This window comes from Scyliorhinus canicula, chromosome 13 (assembly GCF_902713615.1).
Source record: "Scyliorhinus canicula chromosome 13, sScyCan1.1, whole genome shotgun sequence".
Classification (NCBI taxonomy): domain Eukaryota; kingdom Metazoa; phylum Chordata; class Chondrichthyes; order Carcharhiniformes; family Scyliorhinidae; genus Scyliorhinus; species Scyliorhinus canicula.
The window spans coordinates 78,684,392-78,704,225 of NC_052158.1; the positions used below are offsets into that span (position 1 = coordinate 78,684,392).

At 46.6% G+C, this 19,834-nt stretch overlaps 1 protein-coding gene across 6 annotated transcripts in view; it reads left to right on the forward strand.

Annotated features, from left to right (window-relative positions):
• ppp2r3a (protein phosphatase 2, regulatory subunit B'', alpha) overlaps window positions 1-19,834 on the forward strand; it is a 468,043-nt gene that overhangs the window by 380,277 nt on the left and 67,932 nt on the right. The window contains exon 1 of one of the 6 annotated variants that reach the window (XM_038815676.1): window positions 8,212-8,580. The exons of the other annotated variants lie outside the window; for them this stretch is intronic. Coding sequence (XP_038671604.1) covers window positions 8,560-8,580 — 21 coding nt within the window. The 5' untranslated portion in view covers window positions 8,212-8,559. Of the gene's footprint in view, window positions 1-8,211; window positions 8,581-19,834 lie in introns of those variants that run through there. 6 annotated transcript variants of the gene reach the window in all.

The following is a 19,834-nucleotide window of genomic DNA, read 5'->3' on the forward strand; positions in this document are numbered from 1 at the left end:
CTTTGGGTGCCAGGTTGGCAGGCCAAGTGAGGGGGCTGGGGTCAAGCCATGGGGAGAAGGAAACATGGGGGAGTGGGCATTTTGATGGATCCAGGAGGCCCATTTGGGACAGGCTCCCTCTCCTGCTACTAACCCACGCAAGGAAATCTTGTGGTTGCTGTTGGTTGTGGGCTTCTGATAGTGGTGGCAGAATGAAGACTTTAGCAGGCATTACTTGCCCTTGCCAATGGTAAACTTGCAGTAAGGGAAGGGTTGGGTGGGCTGAAGGCAGACAGGCCACCCACTGTATTTTAGGTGTCTCCCCCAACCCCCTTTCCCCTCTCCCCACTGCCTTTGAGCCTGCCAGCGGGGCAATGTAAAATTCAGCTTTGAATGTCTAACAATAAGATTCAAATTTTGCAATATGTAGAGATGATGAATATGTTCCAAACACTTGAAAGTTTTGTTCAAACTCAAAACATTAACTATATTTGACAGAGATGCTAAAATAACTTAAACTGAATGGCAAATTGTGGATTTGTGCCTGTACTTGGCACATTTCCAATTGACAACAAGAAACCTTGGTATAATACAGCTCCTTCTTTTGAATGAAGACACGTTCACATTCTAGTACTTTGCAGCTGAGGGAGAAGATTACTATTGCCTGCTCCGGTTCTGACATATTGGGTGAAATTTCGTGGAGGTGACTGGTCTTGGCTGCCAGCTAGACTGCTGGCGAGACCCCTGTTTTACTTCTTTTAGAGAAATCCATCACATCTTGTCCCAATCGGACACTTAACAGGCCAATGGCAGGAATTCTGCAGAATCAAGCCCCTTCCTCCCTCTCCCCCGCCAGATGCAGAGTTCTGCCCATCAAGAGCTGATGTCCGGTCAGAGATGGGAAGCTCCTTTGGACTCAACAGCCCCACTGGGAAAGTGGTGGCTACTACCAGTACTTTTCCCACCCAAGGCCTCGATTTGAGGAGAAATCCAGGCACATGTCAGTGATGGCAGATAAAGGGGGGGGGGGGGGGAGAGAGGGGTCTCAGTGTAAGGGGGTGAGCAGCAACAGAAATGAGGACAATGTGTGGCTCTCAGTGGGTCACCCCTTTCCTGATGCCAGAACTCTTGATAAGGTACTGAATTCCCCTCACCCCCTGACACGGACCCCCCTCCATGAGACTGCAAGCATACACACCAGGGTTTGCATGTTGTGCTCACTACATGGAAAGACCCTGCCTGCTGCTGGGCTAATGTCAGCAATGGTGAGACGAGGATCTTAAGTGGAGGTTATTTGCCCACTTAATAGTCTAAACTGGTGGCAGGGCAGGAGTGCTGTCCGGGAGCCTGCACTTGATAAGAGTGGAGGCAAGAAGGTAGTCGGGTGCATCTGTCACCCTCCCGCCTGATTAAATGACCCCCCCCACCCTCCTCAACCCCACCGCCAAACTAACCACAGGGAAGGACACAAAATCCCACCCAATTCTCACTTGGTGTACTAACTATCTATATCTCTGAAATAAACATGCATGTGCTGGTTCTTTGCTGTGGAAGGACTGATTGACACAGGATATTGTGCAAAAATTACTTCCATTACCACTGAGACCATGGGCTTGCCGGTAAAAAGGGAAGAGGTTATTTGTTAATAAAGTGTTACATGTTGGATTGCTGGAAATGGATGCATGTAAGGATGAAATATGCACAATAGCAAATAGATGTTATATTCCAAAGCTTCATGCTGTTCCACTCTCATTATGTCCTTGGACCCCAGGATAACTTGTTCAAGCTATCCAAATGGTCGACAGTTAGGAGGCTCTGCTCCAGTTCAGATTTCCCCCTCTTGTTATTCATGTCACAGTTACGCATGCAGACAGCCAGCATAGAGACATTGGAAGTTTGAGAAATACCTGTGGATTGAGACCCAAGTGCCCACCCTACATTCTGGCTACCGCTACAGTGCAGAAGGAGGCCATTTGAGCAGTACGGTGGCGCAATGATTAGCCCTGCTGCCTACGGCGCTAAGGACCCGGGTTCGATCCCAACCCTGGGTCACTGTCTGTGTGGAGTCTGCACATTTTAACCCGTGTCTGTGTGGGCCTCACCCCCACAACCAAAAGATGTGCAGGTTAGGTGGGTTGGCCATGCTAAATTGCCCCTTAATTACCCGGGTCCCTGGCGTTGTGAGGCAGCAGTGCTAACCAGTGTGGCACCGTGCCTCTTTGTTCATTGGTTTTCACAAGAGCCTTAGTGAAATCATTGATGTTGTATTACTTCTTCTCTGGATTTCCTCAAGTCCACGTCTCAAAGTTATCGAATTTTTCTTCGTCCTTTTCTGTCTTTATGTTGTCTCGTTTGTCCACATCCAATGAACAAATTTTTCAAAAAGGAAAATATCTACTAAGTTTACGAGCCACGTCCCGCCTGAATCAGAACGGGTGGAAGGTAGATCCCGGGAGAGGCCTCTTCCGGGATCCCTGTCAGTCGTTATGCCATATCCCATGAGATGTCGCAATCCAAATCCCGCCCTTTCACAGCGCTGACACCGGATCGAACGACCAGCCGACATCTATCGGCCTCACTGAGGAGACCACAATCGGGCACCATTTAGCACTGATCCTCACAAACCGGGACCAGGCGTAACGCCATTTGGGGGGTCTCTCAGGCAATCGGAGCCTATGGGTGGCTGACCTCCAGGCAGGGTGGCACCCCGGTATTGCTGGTGCCACCCAGGCACTTTGGCACTGACAGCCTGGCACCCTGGCAGTGCCACCTGGGGGTCACCCTGGCAGTGCCAGGCTGGCAGGGGCACTGCAAATGTGCCAAGCTGGCATTTTTCCCGCACCGGGGACCAGGCCTGGGGTGCCCTGCCTGGGTGAGGTGGGGTGCGGGAGGGGGGCCCCAAGGTGAGTTGGGGCTTTGGAGGCTTTGCATTGGGAGGTCGGGGCGCCATTGCAGGAAATGTGACTGAGTACGGCCTCGGCAAAACATTCTACACCGGGGATCGAAGAAAAACAAAATGCTGTTAGATAGAAGCGCCGGGAACGACCCTGCTAATCCCACCCAGAACGGACTCTTTTTTTTCCCCAGTTAAATGCCATCCCTCTAGTCCGGTGAAATTCTGGCCAGCCCTACTTTGGGAGACTACATCACGTTGTCAAACCGCTTTGTCATCCGCTACCACGTTGTTTGGCTGTCAGAGAGAACATTATGTCAACCACCAATCAGACTGGCCGGAGTTCCTGCTTGCCAAAACAAAAAAAAGGCTTCCTTGCTCTACTATTCTCATGAGAATATCACAGGCAATGTCTGAGATCAAAAGTGATCAGCACACTAAATCAATTAGTATCCAACTTTGAGCCTAGCTAAAACTAAGAAGCACTTTTTAAATAGCAGTCATAGCTATGCAGTTACATGATACTTCTCTCCAACAACTCCCCTCCCCCATTAACTTTAAGCTCCTATTGATGGCCTCAGTCCAAGCCAGGAGCTGGCTACGCTTAACTAATTAAGCTGACCCCATGAATTTTAGTGCTGGGGCCAGAGAATTTAGCCTGTAGTACATTTGCTCATAATGAGCTATTTCTCCCTTAGGGAAAAGCACATTTACTCCAAAATGATTGTCAGAAACGCAGTGCGCAGTTAACAAATAAAAACAGACAATGGAGAGACATCTTGTTAACATGTGGATTGTGGACAAAAAATTTTCACTTGTGATTTTCTTTTCAATGAATTGGCTGGTAGGAACAAAACTATATTTTTAGCATTTCATTAAATTAACAACTGCCACGTTTTTAGAAGAGTGTGAGCTATCCTGGAGGAATCAGCAAATGTGGAGGCTGCACAATCACTATAATTAAAGTCATTTTCAATATGTGACACCAGCCACATCCAGACTCATTGGGGTGAGGGGAGTTATCTTAAATTAATAGCAATCATAAGAAAATCTGGAACGATGCAATGGTACATTTTGGCAACATTCTCTCAAATGTAAAGAATTAATTAAATTTCATTTATGTACACAATCTCAGGACATCCCAAACTGTTTTGCAATCAATGAAGTCATTTCAAAGTGCAGTCACTGTTGTAATATAGAAAACGCAGCAGCAGCCGACACCCCCCATAGCAAGTTCCCACAAAATAACACTGTTTTAGCGATGTTGGTCCAGACGCCCAGCAGAAAGCCTACCTCTTGTTGTGGTAGTGCAGTGGGATCATTTATATTCACCTGAGAGGGCAGAGGAGCCTCGGTCTAAAGGCTCATCCATGGAGCATCCATACCTTAAAAAGCGGCAGACATGGGTTTCAGTTGTAATGTCTGATGTGTTGGCTTGTGTATGCTTGAGAGATGGCAGACACTTCCAACACAGATGAAGGCTCAACTCAATTTTATTAACTACTTCTAACTAACTAACACATGATGACTGTGGGTCTAAATAATGCTAACTTGAACTAGAGACCTAAGCCTTGTCCAAACCAGTTGATTCTCTCAGCACGTGTTGTGAGTCTGTGCTGGGCTGAATAAGTTCCTGTTGCACTCAGAGGCAGCACCCAGAATGAGCGGGAACCGTGGTGCCCTCTGCCTTTATAGTGTGTGTATTCTAACTGGTGCGGTGTTTGTACATGTTGATTGGTCCTAGTGTATGTCCATCAGTGTGTGTCTGCACCATGATATATTGGTATATATTATGACAATGTCTTTCATCCAAGTACATTCCACACACAATTTCTTTATTCGTTCATGTGACGTGGGCGTCGCTGGCTGGGCCAGCATTTATTGCCCATCCATTTAAGAGTCAACCACATTGTTGTGGAGTCACATGTAGGCCACACCAGGTAAGGATGACAGATTTCCTTCCCTAAAGGACATTAGTGAACCTGATGGTTTTTTACAGAATCGACAATGGTTTCGTGGGACTCGAACCCTGGTCCCCAGAGCATTATTACCCTGGATCTCTGGATTACTAGTCTAGCGACAATACCACTACGCCACTGCCTCCCCGACAATGGATGGAATATTACTGGCATGCTATTTTGAGCCCCAGTGTGGATAAAGTGGGTCCCGGGTCCATGTGGGCAAATAGCGAGACTGTAGTGGAGTGTAGGGTATTTTACTGGCAGTAGCGAAATAAGAAGCCTCCGCCAGGACTGATCAATTACAGGACCAGCAGCATGGCAGCCAACAATAGAGGTGGCTGCTGCACACGCTGCAAGGGACAGGAGTCGGTGCTGCCATGTGAGGTGCCCCGGAAGGATTGTGAGAAATTGTTTTAACATACCAGGGCCACACAAGCCCCAATCATCCAAGGGACAAAGTCTCAAGTGACGCTATTGGAGTCACGGTGGCAGCCATTTCCACTGAGGTGCTCTTGAGGGCCATTGCACACCATTAAAGTGAGGATCCCTTACCTGTAGGAAGCTGCTGGGTGGCCGCCGTGAAATACCTGGCAGTCTCCCCCGTTAGTCGGGGGGAGCACTATCAATGCTACTAAATTGCCAGCGGATGTGTGAAATGGTTATTAATAGGCCTATTAACTGGGCACCCACTTCCAGTCAGTGGGCAGCCAAATTGTTGCTACAGTATTCTCGCCTTTCAGAATCTGCCATGTCAACAGGAAGACATCAGGCTTAATCCCACCTGACACCTTCTGCAGAGATTGTTACACCTCCTGCCTCCTACTCCAACTGCAAAGTGCCAGTAAATGTTTGGCGTATGTATGAAGAGTCAAACAATTTCAAGGATGTTTATATTAGAGTAGTATTACCCGTATGTAGATACCACATAGTTACAAGCATATATCAAATGGAACATCAATTTATAAGGGGCCTGGACCTAGTCTTTGGCCTTGGGCAGTCCCACAGGGTCGAGGATGACTTGCTTCCATTCCGGGGAGGTGGGTTCTGTGGTTGCTGAATAATCCAATCCTGGACCCGCAGACTCTGCCACAGGTTTGGCAGGTGGTGCTTAATGGAGGTAGGTGGGTGGGACGCCCTGAATTCTGCGCTGTCTTCCTGCTGTTTACACGTGGCCTCTACATGCTCCACCCTGTGACGCTCGAGGTGTTTGGCGCCTTTGTAGATGCTACTCCTCCAGTTTGTGCGTTCTAAGGCGAGCATTTCCCACGTGGCGATGGGGATGTTGCATTTATTTAGGGAGGCTTTCAGAGTGTCCTTTTAGTGTTTCCTCTGCCCTCCTAGTGGTCGTTTGCTATTATGGAGCTCAGAGTAGAGCACTTGTTTCAGGAGTTTTGTGTCGAGCTTGCAGACACTGTGGGCCATCACAGCTGGTCAAGGGTAACCAGTGCCTCAATACTGGGAATATTGGCCTGGGTGAGGATGCTCACGTTGGTATGCCTATCCTGCCATTGGATTTTCCGGGTTTTGTGGAGGCAGCGTTGATGATATCTCTCCAGGGTGGCTGCTGTGTCTGCTCTGTGGACCATGAGCTTGGTGCTGGATTTGAGGTCTCGGTCTTCGAACACTCTGTTCCTCGGGCATCCGAAAACTGCACTGGCACATTGGAGTCAATGCTGGATTTCATCGTTGATGTCCGCTCATGCCGAGAGGAGGCTCCCGAGGTATGGGAAATCAAACTTCATTGTCCAGGTACTAACCATGGATCGTGATGGTCAGGGCGGCAGTTTTGTGTGACAGGAGACGGCTGGTAGAGAACCTTTGTTTTCCGAATGTACAGTCTGAGGCCCATTCCCTCATATGCCTTGGTGAATGCCTCGACGATGGTTTGTAGCTTGACCTCTGAATTTGCACACACACAGGCATTGTCTGGATATTGCAGCTTGATGACAGAAGTTGGGGTGGTCTTGGTTCTGGCCAGGAGGCATCAGAGGTTGAACAGTTTCCCGCTTGTCCAGTAGGTTAGCTTCACTCCAGAGGGGAGCTTCAGCGTGATGGGTCCTCGGTACTCGGACATTCGATGGTTTTAACTGTGCTGAAGAAGCCACGCACATCGTGGTTGTCGGCGAGTTGCTGAGTCTCCTGAACTCTTTCCATCCACCATCTGCTCTTTAGGTTGCAAGCCCTTCAGTTGCCTGTAGGCTTGTTTCCTCTTGCTTGAGTTTTGTTGGAGCTGCCGGTTCAGCGATGCCTTTTGTTTACCATCAGGGAGGTCCTGGATCTGCTGATCGCTCTCGTCGAACAGTTTCCTGGTCGAGAGCCCGAGCATCTCCTCACAGCCGCTGACTATGGTGGCTGTTAAGGTGGTCCAGGTGCTGAATGGATGGTCCACTGCACATCACAACCGTTCAGCAATACCAAACATATAGTTTTATGTTTATCCAACTGTGAAATTCCTTGAAAGCAATTCTCGAAAGGATTGCTTTGGTTTCTTTTTAAGCAAATTGGGAAACATCATTAGGTGCATGTTAAAATTCTCTTTTGAATGCGTATAGATATAGAATCATAGAATTTACAGTGCAGAAGGAGGCCATTCGGCCCATCGAGTCTGCACTGGCCCTTGGAAAAAGCACCCGACTTAAGCCTATGACTCCACCCTATCCCCATAACCCCACCCAACCTTTTCTGCACACCAAGGGCAATTTATCATGGCAAAATACACATTTTTGGACTGTGGGAGAAAACCGGAGCACCCAGAGGCAACCCACACAGACACTGGGAGAATGTGCAGACTCTGCAGATCTGAGCTGGGAATTGAACCTGGGACCCTGGAGCTGTGAAGCAACTGTGCTAACCACTGTGCTACCGTGCTGCCCCTCTGATTTGTAATTAACATCATGAAAACTTAAAAAATCTTACCCGAACATCCCTCATTACAACATACAAAATCAGAGCAGAATCCAGGAACAAAATCAGCATTCATATGCCAATATTGTACAATTAAACATTTTAATGGCAGCAGAGATATACTGATCATTTAAGGTGTCACCTTTCAAACAGGTTACTATTTACATATGGGTCGAATAGCATGTATGTGCAGCTAGCATATTGGAGGGCTATATCCACACATCAGGACACCATCAAAGGAGAGGAGTTATATTAAGCAGTCGTGGTTAGGCATGCCAAGCTGGAGTTTTAAAAGGCTGTGGGAGGAAAGGATCTACCCAGTGTTATTAGAGGAATGCTAAAACGCCTGACACTTTTAGTTTAGTTGTTTTTTTTCTGATAAATGTTGTAACGTGTTTAATTCCAATTCCTCTTTGCAGTGAACTACTTCTAGATATAGATAAGTTTATTTCAACGCAGGCATCTTTGTGGTACACTGGGGTCCTGAGAGGAAAGGGAGGGGGTCTCAGCTTCTTTGTTCAATCTTTCCTAGGCAATGAATGGAGCAGTGAGTAATGTGCTAGGAGATAGAAGGCGCTTAGTTGCAAGGCTTGTGGAAACTGGAAACTCAAATCTTACAGCCAGGATTCATTTTGTACCTGGTGCATGGCCTTGGTTTTAAAATTTTAACCCTTTGAGCACAGCAGTAGCATTTTCTGCTCCCAAGATCTTACCTGCAACATTGGCTCTTCACTGCAAGGATTGTCGATGGTTTCTGTGTATTTTCCTACTTATTCTTCATGATGTCGGTCTTTCAAAATCTACAGAAAGTCACTTCTGCAGATGCTATACGAAAGAAAAAAGGTGCGTGACAGTCTTTTAAAAGTTCTCAAAGGGTTAAAGTCTGAAGGAATCTGTGGAGCTTACTGTGTTGTCTTATATTCAGAGGGTACTGATTTACGATGCCTGTATAAGTTGAATTATTTTATTATGTGAAGCCCTGGGATTCTTTACTGTGGATGTGTGAGAGACTTTTCACCCTTTTAGCGTTGGGCTCATCGATTTCCATGGAGTGAATAAACAGAACCCTTTTTATTTACTGAGATCGTATTCCGTGCTTCTGTCCATTCTTCCGTGAAAACCTAAACTCAGGAGTTTTTGTTCCTTGTTCAGTAAAACAGTGTAGAATGTTTCTCAGGGTATTTGTCTCAATATCCAGGTCGGCTGGGCGATCAGCAGTCTGCCACTGGGACCACAGTTCTTACACGGGTGTGTGGCGCAGGCTGAACTGAGTTGCAGCAACTGATGCCTGAGGGTTTTGCGGATTTATTTCTCACTTTCAGCCTAACTCATACAAGCATTCACTCTCAAAACAGGAGCACTTATAATTTGCAAAGCTGCCTACCTCCATTGCTGCAGGGACAACAGTGTCCCTTACAGGTCCCAGAGATGACCTTTTATGTTGGTGTCATAGAATGTTTCAATTGAATTCTCTGCAATATAGGTTTCAGGTTAGCCAGCCAGGTTAATGCTAAATACTACCAGTGTCTTCATTAGGAAAGTGCATGTCAAAACTTTTTAAGTGGGGGAGAGAAGAGCAATGGCTTACACTCATCGCAGTGATATTAACACACGAGTAATGGGATGATTTCTTTGAATTGTGCTTTTGCAAACAAAGACACAGTTTGTACAACATAAAGTTTGTTAAAGAAACATTTGTTGTAATACTACATAACATTGGTCTTGTATAATAGTTAAAGCACAGAAACCAAGTAAATAGGTGCGCCGTTGTTAATATTCCACCAAAGCCTCCTCCCACCATACTTCATCTTGTCTTATCAATATATCCTTCCAATCCTTTCCCCCTCTTGGACGGATCTCGCTTCTCCTTAAATGTACCTATCCTAATTACCCGAGATGATCCCAAGTAGTCATGAGTTCCTCACTCTAACCATTCTCTGAGTAAAGACATTTCTCCTGAATTCCTTATAGGATTTATTGGTGGTGATTTTGTATTTATAACTCTAAGGCCTGAATTTCAGCTCCGGGGTCGGAGTGCAGAGTCAGAACAACACCCGGCTCTGCAAACCTGACCCAGAAAAAATTGTCCTGGAAGTTCGGATTTTTGATCAATGAAAATGTGAATTGTGGCGGGCGACCCTGGAAGTAGCTCAGAGGCTGCTGCAGCAGAGGCTGGCCAAGCGAAAGGCCAGCCTCGGTGCTCCGGCACTTTGTCAAAGATATGAAACCATGAACAAAACAAAAAGCGCCTTCATCCCTCATCCTACCCCCACGTGATGTCCACCCATCCCCATGGCTCCTTGTATTCCTATTACCAACCTCCAAGGGCCACTTTGCCAACTTATGTCCCTCTACCCATGACATGCCCTTTATAGCCCCAATGCCAACTTAGTGTTGTCTCATCCTAACCCATGCCCCAGCCTCACCGCCATCTATCCTTACATCTACCAAGCAAACTCATGCAGTATCCACCATGGGCTGACCTGAAGAATTATGCTGAGATTTTATCAAGTTCTTATGAGTCTATTGATGAATTCACTATTTCAAAGAAAAGCACTTGTATTGTAAAAAGCCTATTCACTACACTCGGCTTCATTAAAATCTCTTTGTTTTTATCGTCCCACTTAAAGACTTTATAAGCACTTTGAGCTGTTGGTCAAGCTGAACTGACAGGCACCCCACTGTGATAATGAAAGGTTGTGAAATATGTCATGCAGCACTAATCCTATAAGGCAAGCCCACTGGCCTATGTTAACAGACAGAATGAAATAGCAAATGTTTATTTATTTAAACATTTCAGACAGTTTTTCCAAATATTTAAGGGGAGATTTAATTCCCTTGACAGCTGAACAGTTTTCTTGATAGTTCCAATGAGCTTGACAGTTATAATGAGTTTATGAATTCCTTACTCAAATTCATGTACTCTTTTAACAATCCCAAAGGCTACCTTGCCTCACGCACCGTGCCTCACACAAAGGGCACTTTACATCACCCAATAGTGTCCCAGGACAATTCAAAAGTGTGTCCTAGCTCTCTAAAGAATTCCGTCAGCTTTAGACCTTTTCCTACCAGGCCTAAAGTACATAAGACATGTTTTGAACATCCCACTGGCCAAAATCCGATCTGGTTGAGGCAGCTGCACTTTAACATGTGTAGTTGCCCCTATGAAGCATGGGTGTGCAATTTGGAAATGGCTCCCATTATGCACCCCACCTCTTGACGAAAATAGCAGGGGAATTGGGTGTTGGGCGGGACTTGTAGATTTGTGCCTCTGCCGCCATTTTCGATGGAGTCTCTCCCTCTGCATGAGAACTCAAGCTCAAGATTTAGACTTACCCACAAATGGATACATCTTATCAACATTTACCCTATTAAACCCCTTTGTAATTCTAAAGTCAGCTATCTAATCGCTCTATATCCTTCACATTTCTGGAGAAAAGAACCTCCACCTGTTCAGTCTTTCTTAATGGTTATTACCAATTAGTTACAGGTTTATTTAAAATGTAAGGCATTTTTTATTAAAATAATCAAGAATACCAGTTAACAGTGCCATTAAGAATGGGCAACCCTCATAGGCTCACAAAGCTGGAGAAACCCCTGCCTTATATGGTCTCAGCTTAGGCAGTGGAAGTGTTGGTCTTGGCACCCATTTGGAAAGGGAAGTGAAGGGAAACTGGGCCAAAGTTCCTGCTGCGATTACTAGAGCTGATCATTGGGTGACGACAGAATTAAGATTGATAGTGACACCCAGAGGTTCACTGATCAGCCAACATTCAAAGAGCAATCTTCTAGTTCCTCCCCAAATACTCATGAAACTGGTGGCGCAACTAAGCCACCTCACCCGATCTCTGGGAAATCCAAGGGAATTACAGCACTAATTGGAATCAGGAATACTGCTCCAGGTCTCCTGGCTCCTGGGGATAGATTTAATTGCTATGCTTCACCCAGCAGGTTGGTAACCCTGCCCCCACGAACTGGCAGTCTCCACGACCGGCAGCCTCACCAAGAACGATGGCTTCTGCCGGTAACACACAGGCCTTCCCCAGGGATTATCATGTGATCGCTGGAGAAAGGCAAGAGACAGCAGGGTAGGGGTCATGAGGAGCAGATTGCCAGCCGGAGGAAGGAGGCAGGATCCACGAAAAAGCAGTGGAGTGACTCGCAGTGGCACACCCATCCCCACTTCCCAATGCTGGGTCCCTCATCCAGACATTGTGTGCTTTTTATTGAGGGACTTTCCACTACTAGCCACAAACAAACCCAACAGAACTTACTGGATAGCCTCCCTGCATGGTGATTCCCCTGCTTGCCATTAGTTGAATACCAATGGCAGCAGGATGAGACCCTTAAGTGGACATTATTGGCCCATTTAGAGACCTAATTTGGTGACCAAATAGATACAAACTTACTCCCAACCTGCCTGATTAAATGACACCCCTCACCTCGTGTGTAAAGGACGTGCATGAAGCAAAGGAGGGCAGCTGGGACAATTAGAACGGTATCCCAGAATAGGCCTGTGTTTTCCTAAGGTAATGGTGGAAGATTAAACAGGAAATTGAATGAGTAAATATTTCTGGATCCAGTTTTTTTTTTTTAAGCTATTTGATTATTTTATGTCCATGTGAACATAGGTATGTAATCATAACTAAAACTGGCCTGATTTTTATAGCAATGTGAAGGAATATGGTCCACTTTGACCATGTGACCATAAGATATAGGAGCAGAATTAGGCCATTTGGCCTATCAGGCCTGCTCCACCATTCAATCATGGCTGATATGTTTCTCATCCCCATTCTCCTGCCTTCTCCCCATAACCGCTGATCCCCTTATTAATCAAGAACCTATCTATCTCTCTTATTGACACTCAGTGACTTGGCCTTCACAGCCTTCTGCGGATTCACCGCTCTCTGGTTGAAGAAATTCTTCCTCATCTCAGTTTTAAAGAATCGTCTCTTCAGTTTGAGGCGGTGCCCTCAGGTTCTGCTCTCGCCTACTGGTGGAAACATCTCCTCCATGTCCACTCTATCCAGGCCTCTCAGTATTCTGTAAGATTCAATTAGTTCCCCCTCATCCTTCTATACTTGGGCAGCTATATATATGGGTAGCATTGTGGATAGCACAATTGCTTCACAGCTCCAGGGTCCCAGGTTCGATTCCGGCTTGGGTCACCGTCTGTGCGGAGTCTGCACTCCCTCCCCGTGTGTGCGTGGGTTTCCTCCGGGTGCTCCGGTTTCCTCCCATAGTCCAAAGATGTGCAGGTTAGGTGGATTGGTCATGATAAATTGCCCTTAGTGTCCAAAATTGCCCTTAGTGTTGGGTGGGGTTACTGGGTTATGGAAATAGGGTGGAGGTGTTGACCTTGGGTAGGGTGCTCTTTCCAAGAGCTGGTGCAGACTCGATGGGCCGAATGGCCTCCTTCTGCACTGTAAATTCTATGATATCTATGATACTTGATCAAATACAGACCAGAGTCCTCAACCGCTCCTCATATGACAAGCCCTTCATACCCGGAAACCTCCTCTGTACCCCCCCAAAGGCACATTCTTCCTTAGATGCACCTGCTTATTACATGCCTTTTCTATCTCCTGATTTATTTTCTGCCTCACACCCTGACTACTGCTAGGGGGTGTGTACATAACTCCCATCAGGGTCTTTTTGTTTTGTGATTCCTCAACTCTACCCACACTGATTCTATGTCTTCCAATCCTATATGGCTTCTTGCTATCGATTTAACTTCATTTCTTACGAACAATGCAACCCCACCCCCTTTGCCCATCTGCCTGTCCTTTCGATAGGACACATATCCTTGGATATTTAGATCCCAGCCCTGATCCCATTACAGCCACGTCTCTGTGAAACGTACAACATCGTACCTGACAAATTCAACGTGTGTTAAAAGCTAATTTTTGTTTCGTATACTGCGCGCATTTAGGTCCACCCCATCTTTCACCCCCTCCCCCTACACTAGTTAGTTTAAAGCCCATCTACAGCCCTAGTTAGCGATTCGCTAAGACTCTGGTCCCAGCATGATTCAAGTGAAGACTACCGCATCAAAACAACTCCCTCCTTCCCCTGTACTGGTGTCAATGTCCCATTTCTCTTACATCAATCTTTAAGCTACATATTTACCTCTTTTGACCCTGTGCCAATTAACTCGTGGCTCAGGTAGTAATCTGGAGATTATTACCTCGTTGGTTCTGCTTTTTAATTTAGCCCCAGCTGCTCATATACCTTCAGCAGGACCCCCCACTTGAATGGCTCCCTGCACCACGGTGCTGTTGTCAGTTTGCTCATTCTCCCCACAGTCTTTCATCCACACAGGGTGCAACCTGTCGGACAGGGAGGGACAGAGGCTCCTGCAACCCTACCTCCTGTATTCCTCTACCTACCTCACTCATAGTCACACCCTCCTGTCACTGACCACTGGCCGAATTGAAGGTAGTTAATCCATGGGGTGTGACTACGTCCTGAAACACAGCGTCCAGGTAACTGCCTCCCTAATGTGTCGCAGTGTCCGGAGCTAAGACTTCAACTCATCACCTCTGAGCCAAAGTTCCTCAAGCAACCAACACTTGCTACAGATGTATTCACCAGTACCCACAATTGGGTCCACCAGCACCCGCATCATGCAGATACAAACACACCGCCTGGCCCTGCATCTCTATTTTATTTAACTTCCAGCTGGTGTTTAGTCTTACTAATCTGTAAAATATTTCTTTTTACTTTTAATCTGAAAGTAATTTTAGAATGGGTAATACAAATTAGCAGTTACTTACCAGCCAATTAACTTACCATTTTCCTCTCATGTCACACCTGGATTGTTTTTCAAAATCAACTGGCTATCTAATGGTGTCCCTCACAGCTTCTCCGCTCTGACTCTCGCCTCCCGCTCTTATTAAATCTCAGCTTTGACTCTCAGCTCCCGCGCTTACTAAATCTCCACTCTGACTCTCAACACCCGCTCTTTTTAAATCTTTTTAAAGCTCTTAAGTGTGGGCTCCCCAGGGCACAAAAAAGGAACTAAATGTCATTGAATAGCGATGGGGAACCCGCTGGCAGCGCCGGCGGGAATGGTCCTGAAAAACCCACCACAAATGAACGTCAAGATATTTGGGGAGAATCGCGCCTGTGGTCTTGACCGCGTAGAAGGACTAGGGCAGCGGACTCATGGGAACACTGCCATCTGCAGGTACAACTCCAAGTCACTCACCATCCCGACTTGGAACTCTAGGGCGTAATCGAATGGCCTTGTCGCACCAGACTCGATAACGTGATGAGGCCGTTAAATCTCACGAGAGGCCCTCTTTGGATGAGGCCATTAAATCTCATGCAAGGCCCTCGTTGGACAAGATCCAGATTTCCATATTTAAGTGAGCAATTATGCTCACGTAAATATGTCAGGGCCCTATGCTCCCGAGTCCCGGGAACGAACGCCCATGCCTGGAAGATCTCACTATAACACCATTTAGCACTGGTCCACAAAAACATGGACAAGGCGTAAGGGTACCTGCGGAGTCACCCATTTGGTCAGGCTCTGGCAGGGTGGTACCCTGACACGCCTGCCATCCAGGCACCTTGGCACTGTCAGCCTGGCACCTTAACACTTCCACCCAACCACTCTGACACTGCCACCCTGGAACTGCCACAGTGCCAGGCCAGTAGTGCCAGGTTGCCCGTGTCAGGGATCAGGCCCGGGAATGCCTTGCCCTTATGATTTGGGGTGAGGGGGGGATCGAGGACGCCCTGACAGGTCGGTAGGGGTGTTTGGGGATCCCGGAAGTCTGGTGGAGATCTGGGGGGGGGGGGGGGGGGGGTGGGAAATGTTGAGATGGGGGGGGGGGGGGAATGTCGAGATCGGGGCGGCATTTAAATATGGCGCTTGAACTCTTCCTGCACAGGAAGCAAGGTAAGTACTGCCTTGGTTGGGTGTTACTCACCAAGGCCAAAAAGAACAGAGCCCTGATTGATAACAGGATCATTCTCAAGCGCTGGAGGCCCCAATAACATCCTGTTAAATGTGCTCAACATGGGACTCTTTTTTTTCCCCCCCTCATTATTCCATTCCTGGAAATATCATTGGATCAAAATCCTGAAAACACTAGGTGCACCTACACCCACATGAACTGCAGTGGTTCAAGAAGGTGACTTGTCACCACCTTCTCAAGAGCAGTTAGGGAGTGGCAGCGTGCTGGCCTCGACAGCGAGGCACACATCCCATGAAATAATATTTTTTTAAACTACAGACCAAGTACCAACCTGGATATTTGGCACATGTACAATGAAGCGGCAGTGTACCAGCGCAGTTTCAATGTGCAATACACCAGAATATAATACAGTATACTAAAATCATATGAATGGTTGAAAAGACTAAATTAGATTTCATTAAATAAATTAGAAGACCTGAAAATAATTTTCAGTATTAAGTTGTTGCAGCTCATCAACCTTGGCAACTCATGTCAGAAAACATAGGCCTTGAGGAGATATAAGTGGGAATAGAATCATTGCCTGCTGCTGCTGTACAAAAAATATCGGGCAGAGGTTATTGTCTGAAACTGCTGAACTCGGTATTGAGTGTTGAAGGCTGTAAAGTGTGTAATTTTAAGATGAGCTGTTGGTCCCTCAAACTTGCACTGAGCCTCGTCGGAAAAGTGTAGGAGGCCAAGGTCTGAGATGTCAGAGTGCGAGTGTGGCAGATGATTAGAATGACAGGTAAAATGATTAGAAGCTTGGGATCGCACCTGTGGATTGAATTAAGGTGTTCCCCAAGGTGTCTCCCAACTTCATTGGTCTCCCCAGTATAGAGAAAGCCCATCATGAGCAGCCTACTCAGTATGCTAAATTGAAAGGAAGTCAAGAAAATTGTTCATGTTGAAAGAGTGCTTGGGGCCCTGGATCATTGGAAAGAGAGGTTGGTTAGCTGTAGGGCAGGTGCTGCATCGCATGTACTTGCATGGAAAGATGGAGGGGGTAACGGAGGAGTGGAATAGCTTGTCACAGAGGGAACAGTCAGTTCGGAATGTTGAGGGGAGAGGAGGGAAAGATGAACTTCATGGAGGCACCATGCTGGAGGTGGCCGAGATGGTGGAGGATGGTTTGTTGGGAGCTGGTGGAGTGGAAGGCTAGGACAAGGGGGAATCCTACGTGTGGGCAAGAGCGGAATGCGCAAAATATTTCCTGCCAGGTTTGACATCTGCTACAGAGAAATAACACAATTATACAAACAGACAAAAGATTTCCCCTTCCCCTATTATGGAAATTGAACATTCGTAGAAAATTGGGTAGTTACAGAGAGATTCCTGTCTCACAAGAACAGATCTGTACATATTTTAACATGTTTCTCATCGCATCCACTTAGCAGCTCTATCTAAAATCCAATTTTTTGTTGGCCCAGATGTTTCACAGATACCGACAAGCTCAGGTGTCTAAATTAGTGTCAGTTTAGGGAGCACCAAGAGGCTTTTTTGATCATCACAGCGGAGCTCAATGTTGACCTCACTTGATGTCCACTTCTCAATAGGAATAACTAATTAACAATTTGGAGTAAGAGCCCAGAATCTCTTCTCCACCTCTCCCAAGCAAGGATTAAAGGGATTCAACTGTGATTCCTAATCGGTTCAGTTAAGTAGACACAGGCCAAGATTTGAACCTGAGAGTTCCTGATGCCTATCCTGGATTTTCATGGAATTGGGCTAAGTAGGGAGGCCTTTAAAAATAAAAGCAAATTCGGGCAGGATGGTGGCGCCGTGGTTAGCATTGCTGACTCAGGGCGCCGAGGTCCCAGGTTTGATCCCGGCTCTGAGTCACTGTCCTTGTGGAGTTTGCACATTCAAAGAACAAAGTACAGCACAGGAACAGGCCCTTCGGCCCGCCAAGCCCGTGTCGACCATGCTGCCCATCTAAACTAAAATCTTCTACACTTCCTGGGTCCGTATCCCTCTATTCCCATCCTATTCATGTATTTGTCAAGATGCCCCTTAAATGTCACTATCATCCCTGCTTCCACCACCCCCTCCGGCAGCGAGTTCCAGGCACCCACTACCCTCTGTGTAAAAATACTTGCCTCGTACATCTCCTCTAAACCTTGCCCCTCACACCTTAAATGTATGCCCCCTAGTAATTGACCCTTTCGCCCCCACAACCCAAAAGGTGTGCAGGCTAGGTGAATTGGCCACGTTAAATTGCCCCTTAATTGGAAAAAATGAATTGGGTACTCTAAATTTTTTTTAAATTAAACTTTTAAAAAAAATAAAAGCAAATTGCTGTGGATGCTGGAATCTGAAACCAAAGAGAAAATGCTGGAAAATCTCAGCAGGTCTGGCAGCATCTGTAGGGGGAGAAAAGAGCTAACGTTTCGAGTCCGATGACTCTTTATCAAAGCTTTAAACCCTTAAAAAATGGCAGGTGGCACCAGATTACAGGATCTGTCACCATTCCCGTTTCTGGCAGTTTGGGGTAAGGTAAGTCCAGACAGCCAGCCCCATGCAACATTTCAGCCCTTGCTAGATCCATTGTATCAATTACAGAGATGGAAGTCAACCCTCTCTACATTCCTATGCAATTTCGATGAAGTCGTGACCAACCTGTTAGAAGACATGGTTCATGGCGCCTCAGCAGCATTGTGAACTATGAGGGGAACCCTGATCCTGAGTCACCAAAAACAAAAGCCACTCCACATTTCTTTTGAAATTGCCGCTCTTATCTCATCATAAAGCTGCCAAACAAACCCAGCTAGGCATAGTTTTGATTTAAAATAGCTATTTTCCAGTTCTAACTTCTTAGTCTTGTGTAATTAAACACACAGGCATGGAAAAACCACATCAAAGAAAGTTAACTTATAACAAGGTAATAGAGGTATCAAATCAACCAGAGCTTATATTCTCCTCTGCAGCTGTGTCAACATGCCTGCTGAGCGAAGTAGAGTGGTCATTCCTGGAGTTCAACCAAGCATAATGAAGCCAATGTCTGTTTCTAATTATACAGTTTCCAGGTGGCCTCGTTATGAATGCATAACTACATACTGGAGACTGAGAAAGTAGGTATGGAGGATACATTGAGGAAGGGAAACAATATGAAGATAATAAAAACAGTATGCAAGAGTCATGGAAAAAGTGGGGGGCATGGAGGGTTGCACAGTGGAGAGGGTGGGAGGTATAAAAGCTTGGGGGCCTGACAGTCTTGATTACACCTGGACAGATGTCCTAGTAAATGGAAGTGGGTCATCTTCATGGGGGTGGCACAGTAGCACATTGGTTAGCACTGTTGCTTCACAGCTCCAGGGTCCCAGGTTCGATTCCTGGTTTGGGTCACTTTCTGTGTTGAGTCTGTACATTCTCCCCATGCCTGCATGGGTTTCCTCCGGGTGCTCCGGTTTCCTCCCACAGTCCAAAGATGTGCAGGTTAGGTGGATTGGCCATGTTAAATTGCCCCTTAGTGTCCAGTAAAATGGTTAGGTGGTGATATGGTGGAGGTGTGGGCTTAAGTGGGGTGCAAGTCAGGTCCAAGGGCTGGTGCAGACTCTATTGGCCAAATGGCTTCCTGCACTGTAAATTATATGATTCTATGATATGATCTTGTGCACCCATCTCTGCTGCTGCCGGGCCTGCCTTTGGAGGTGGCAGGCTCGATTCTACTCTGCGTGGCAGGCAGAGGCCTCCTTAATGAAGATATGTTTCCAGAGTCGGCAACTTACCCCAGCCACGCTTCTCTTCTTCTCTTTTTAAAAAATAAATTTAGAGTACCCAATTCATTTTTTTTACAATTAAGGAGCAATTTAACATGGCCAATCCACCTACCCTGCACATCTTTTGGGTTGTGGGGGCGAAACCCACGCAAACACTGGGAGAACGTGCAAACTCCACAGGGACAGTGACCCAGAGCCGGATCGAACCTGGGACCTCGGTGCTGTGAGGCCGCAGTGCTAACCCACTGCGCCACCGTGCTGCCCTTCTTCCCCTTCTCAACCATCCGACTCTATACCTATTTTTAATTGAACCAATGAAGTTACCAAAAAGTCAGTTCTGCAAGTGCCCACTCTTTCAAAGACACGCGACTTATAAAATACTTTGAGCATGAAATGTGAAGATGTTGACTTGATCTT